Source organism: Aplysia californica, unplaced genomic scaffold (genome assembly GCF_000002075.1).
Source record: "Aplysia californica isolate F4 #8 unplaced genomic scaffold, AplCal3.0 scaffold00087, whole genome shotgun sequence".
In the NCBI taxonomy this organism is placed as follows: Eukaryota; Metazoa; Mollusca; class Gastropoda; order Aplysiida; family Aplysiidae; genus Aplysia; species Aplysia californica.
The window spans coordinates 239,619-244,698 of NW_004797357.1; the positions used below are offsets into that span (position 1 = coordinate 239,619).

At 46.6% G+C, this 5,080-nt stretch overlaps 1 protein-coding gene across 1 annotated transcript; it reads right to left on the reverse strand.

The window, feature by feature from the left end:
- Window positions 1-481: 481 nt before the first annotated feature.
- Window positions 482-5,074, reverse strand: LOC101857240 (ADP-ribosylation factor-like protein 4C). The gene has a single exon (XM_005094664.3). It carries the CDS (start codon window positions 1,099-1,101, stop codon window positions 550-552), a length of 552 nt encoding a protein of 183 aa, XP_005094721.1. The 5' UTR covers window positions 1,102-5,074; the 3' UTR covers window positions 482-549.
- Window positions 5,075-5,080: the final 6 nt, after the last annotated feature.

The following is a 5,080-nucleotide window of genomic DNA, read 5'->3' on the forward strand; positions in this document are numbered from 1 at the left end:
CCTCTCTCTCTCTCTCTCTCTCTCTCTTTCTTTTCGTCTTTTGACTCACTGTGCCTCGAGTTTACACACATACATGTATGCAGGTACAAACAAGCAAACACACATACACATATACACCTCGCATAATATGGTCATTTCATTGATATATTATATAGTGCAAGTACATTATATTAAAACATATGCACAAGAAACCTGCAAACACACACACACACACACACACACACACACACACACACACACACACACACACACACACACCACACACACACACACACACATTCTCTCTCTCTCTCTCTCTCTCTGACACACCACACACACACACTCTCTCTCTCTCTCTCTGACACACACACACACACACTCTCTCTCTCTCTTCCCGCACACACATTTTCTATACAGATGCACGTTGTATATAAATTTATACTCATTATTCACTAGATACCCGTAAACACATACCTACACCTACTCTCTCCCTCTCTCTCCCTCTCTCTCTCTAAAAACACACACAAACACACATAATATTAATAATATGTCTAAGGAATCCATCCATCGCTATCTATTTTTATGCTTCCCCTTCTTCCACTTCTTTATCATCTCGTACATAGCGTCCATGGCCTCAGACAGACCCTCCCCCGTCACCGCGCATGACGGAAGTAGCTGGCACACATGCGTGGCAGAGAGTTCACTGACCCCGACCGCCTTGGCCACCTCCTCGGGCGACATGGAGTCGGGCAGGTCCTGCTTGTTGGCCACCACCAGAGTCGGGATGTTGGTGGGGTTCTGGGTCTTCACCAGCTTGCTCAGCTCCATCCTCGCCTCCTCCGCCCCTTCGTGGTCACTGCTGTCCACCACGAACAGAATCCCGTTGGCCGAGCGGAGGTAGGACTTCCACAGCGGCCGCATGTTGTCTTTACCGCCGATATCCCATATGGTGAAGGTCACGCCTTTGGCCTTGCCCTCTTCGACTTCGACCTTCTCGCAGTTGAAGCCGATAGTGGGGATGGTGCTGGTGTACTGCCCGAACTTGAGGCGGTAGAGGAGGGTGGTCTTCCCCGTGCCCTCCAGCCCGACCATCACGATCTGAACGGACGGGCCGCTGCCCATCACCTAACTACTACAGCTAGGACAGCCCGCTGCTCCTCTGAAACATCACAGAAATCTTTTGAACGAAACAGGCGTAAAAATCTTTTCTTCCAGCAGGGATCTGAACATTAAAACAAGAGCTCCTTTAGGTTCCAGCGTTTGAAAAAAATCCGTAAGGCCCACAATAAAAACGCTGACTCATACACAGCAAAACTCAATAACTAATTTTATATAAAACAGTGCAGGGTTAGGCTGAACAAATGTTCGATCAAAGAATCAAACATCACAACAAAATGGGGAACCACTTTCTAGCAGCACCTTCAGGAACGAAGAGATTTGAAAACTCGACGTCCAAGTCACAAGACGCAGTGGCGAATTGTATACTCCAACTGAACTGCAAACCTCATCAATATTAGAGGTAGAGAAAAGGAAGAAAACAATTTGGTACACACACGCTGATACTGTATAAAAATACGAGGTAAAAATTCAATCTGCGTTGATGAAACTCAGTGAAAGTCACTCGGAGCGTGAATTCCGTCAGTAACGAAGCGACTGTGCACAGCAAGCAATGCCCTTCCTATGGTACGGAAAAAAACGACACGCGAAGGACAATCTCAAATACAACCCAACAATCGGACACAATCACATATACACGAACCGTTTGGGCTTGCTTTTTTCCGTCGATCAAGCAGAAAGACATAAAACGGAGTGCAGCTTCCCCGAGGCGACGGTTCTGGGTTGGCTCTTCTTTTCCCCGCTTTCCTATCCCAGTAGCGATCGGCTCTGACAAAACTGTAGTTTCCACTTCCCGGACTGGCGTTGATTTAATAAAATCGAACTGCGGCACAGATGGGCGCCTCTCCAAGCATGAACGTCGACCAGAAATCGATCGCAAAGTTTCTCCAAGGATCACATCTGCAGTGCGCGATAGACCAACCTGATTTAAACTTGGTAGGTAGACGTAAGAGCTATCAGCGACCCGAACCGCTGGTTTCTCAACCTAACAGGTTTTCATAAAGTCACACAAATCTAATTCAAAGAAAAGCTGGCGAGTCCTAAGAATGGGGTGTGTGGGAGCTGAGGAACTATGGTCTGCTTTCTACACCCACAGGTGGCTAAAAAGCGATGTAATTACGTTGTTTCAAGTATCTTATCAGCAAATAAACACGTCACGTAGATCAGGAGCGCCAATTAAACGTAAACAAATGGATCGATTACGTTTGAGGCCAACAACGAAAAGTAGGCGGTGAGATCCGTGGTCTGCTTTCTGCTGATGTAAGTATTGTCAGCCGTGAGGAGATCACGGTTGCTGCATTGATCGACAGATGGTAGGAAGTCGTGAACTGATAGAAGAGTGTACGAAGGCGGTGCAGATTTATTGCACCATTTATATAAGCGCGGGTCAGAACTCGTGGAGTCACTTGGGGCGAGTTCTCGTCTCTCTGTAGCTGTCTTCTGTCTCTAGACAAGGCCTCAGTGGTTTGCCTCGCTGTTGATGGCTCCTCCTCTAGTCCACTTCCAGACCCCCTCTTGTCCAGCAGCGTTGCCGTTTCTGCTCCCGAGAGGAAAATCAATTCAGCGATCGGGGGAGACTGAGACTGTTCCTGTCAACTTCTTAACGAGTCCGCAACTGCCGAGGATCGGGCTCTAGATTTGTCCACGAAAGGCCGTGTCCTCAGCGGAGAAGTCGTGGCATAGCACAATTCTCTCTCTCTCTCTCTCTCTCTCTTTCTCTCGCTCGCTAAAAGGGATGATGTCGTTCGACCAGTGAGGAACACGAGACGAGAAAAAACAACAAAACAAACAAAAACAATCCTACGAAATAAGTGTCTGTAGAAGTCTTACAGGGTTTTTTTTTCGACAAACCAGAGAAATCCTATAAAAATAGAAATAAAACAACGACACTTCTTAAATACTCTCTGCAGATGTAGAAGATGTTAAAAGACAGCAAAGGAGAAGGATTCTCTGAAACATGTAATGTGCACTCACAGTGCAACATCTAGCTCTTGGTTCACTCTCTTTCTCTTTGGAACTACACAGTTTCTTTCCCCAGTTCTCTCAATTTTTAAAACTTTCAAGTGAATCAGTTACAGTCTTTATTCAATGATCCCGTGTTAATTCTTTTTAATATACCTTTCAAATATATACCCATATACCTTAAGCTTGACAAATTAACGAAACAAAACAAACGAGAACAACCCTAAAAAAATGAGCGGCCAGGGGTACCGAAGCTGCCGAGTGTTGAAGAGTAGTGCCTTGGGCGTTTGGACGGGGTCGAAAAAGGTCAGTAAAATGCCAACCTAGCACAGCTGCTAATGATCCCAGTTGACGGGTCAGCGAGACACGTTGGGCTCGCGGCCGGGGGGAGGCGGTGACCTGGGCTAAGGCTACAACGCCTAATTACGTCCGGTTATCTTGTCGTGGAGAGACGGGCTCCTGTGGTGTTGGCAGAGCCTCAGAGAACGATTTCATCAGGCAAATATTGAGTTGAAATCATACACAAAATCGTCTGTCTCCAATATACACAAAGCCAGGTTTCTGCATACGACGTTGAAGTCAAAAGCGCAGTTTTATAAGTCCGTCCACGAAAGCAGACTGTACTAACAGTTGAGAAAAGGAGTCGACTATAGCAAACTTCTGCAAACTGCAGCTACTGTTGAGAAATACTTCTACAAATCGTAGTATAACGTTCATAAACGTACGTTTAGGCTTTCAGCAGTACAGGCGTGACATAAATGCTCTTACTTAATCATTCACATCACTGCTCGAATAAAACGTACATCAATGAACGTTGGTGAAACGAAGCCTGTCAAACTTCTACATTGACAGAAAAATAAACTTTAAAACTGACACTGGACCGCACCGGGGCCGACGTTAGGTGTCGGGAGAGAAGTGTGACTGGGGATATCGTGTCACAACGCTGTAACGATTAATCGTACAGTAAACCACCAAGCTGAAATATCATATTATCACAGCATGACAAAACAATGCTGGAATCAAAGTATGAGAGCTCTGGAAAAATCAGGGGACAAACAAATCCAGTATTCACACTACAGGCGACCGAAACGGAATGTTGCAATAACTATATTAACAAAACAGACAGCGAGGAATCTAAAGCTAGTCTGCAACCGTGCAAACGCTGAAGTCCCCTTTTCTTTCCCCCATCTCTTTTTCCACGTTTCCTATTATGTCTCGGGGCAAACCCGGAAGATGGGAGACAGTCGCACACAATTTGCATTTCCGAGAAGATGAGGAGAGCCGGATCGATATTGGCGGCTCTCCGGCCTCCGGATCGGAAGCTAAAAGAGGCGATGAGAGATTTATATAGGAGGAAGATGATGGAGTGGGGATGGTTCCAAAGTAAAATTAGTCGATGCCGGAACAGGCGCAGGCGATGAACAATGATTTGAATATGAAGTCTTTTGAGGCAAAATGTAATGTTATTGAAAGATGAAAAGAGAACGCCAAAGTATCCAAAACAGTGTAACTGAACAGAGGTGGAACTTTCCCCTGTTCTGTGGGAAGCAGAGGCTACACAATCTCTGTTGCGATCTGTCTTTGGGGGATTACATCGGACCACCAAGGGAATTTAGCGGAAAAGTGTTGAGGGAAGGGGTGTCTTTGTCGCTGCTTGTCTCGTGGGCTATTAGTTGAAGAGAACAGACGAGGTAGCCGGCACGAAGCCCTCGTGAGTCGTCCGCCTGTCTGCCCGTCGTGTTGAAGTTGAAGTGGCGGGAATCGAGAATTTCCGCGGCCAGACCTTGGAGCGAAGAAGACGGCCGTATGGACGATGAGCGCTGTGAGAGGCTGAAAACTTTGTCATGAGCTCTTGGGCCCTATTGTTCGGCTGACAGGAAGTTGTGAGGAGACAACTCTGTAGGCTATGGTCTCGTGGGTCGGGAAATGTCTAAACGTCAAGAATGCAAGCGAAAATGTCCGTTTTGACGCGAACGCGCTGTGTTGGTATCGTTACGTACTATTCGCTGCCTAGAAACAAGGG

Excerpts from the sequence above, each read along its gene's own strand:
- LOC101857240 (XM_005094664.3), bottom strand. The coding sequence starts at position 1,101 with ATGGGCAGCGGCCCGTCCGTTCAGATCGTGATGGTCGGGCTGGAGGGC.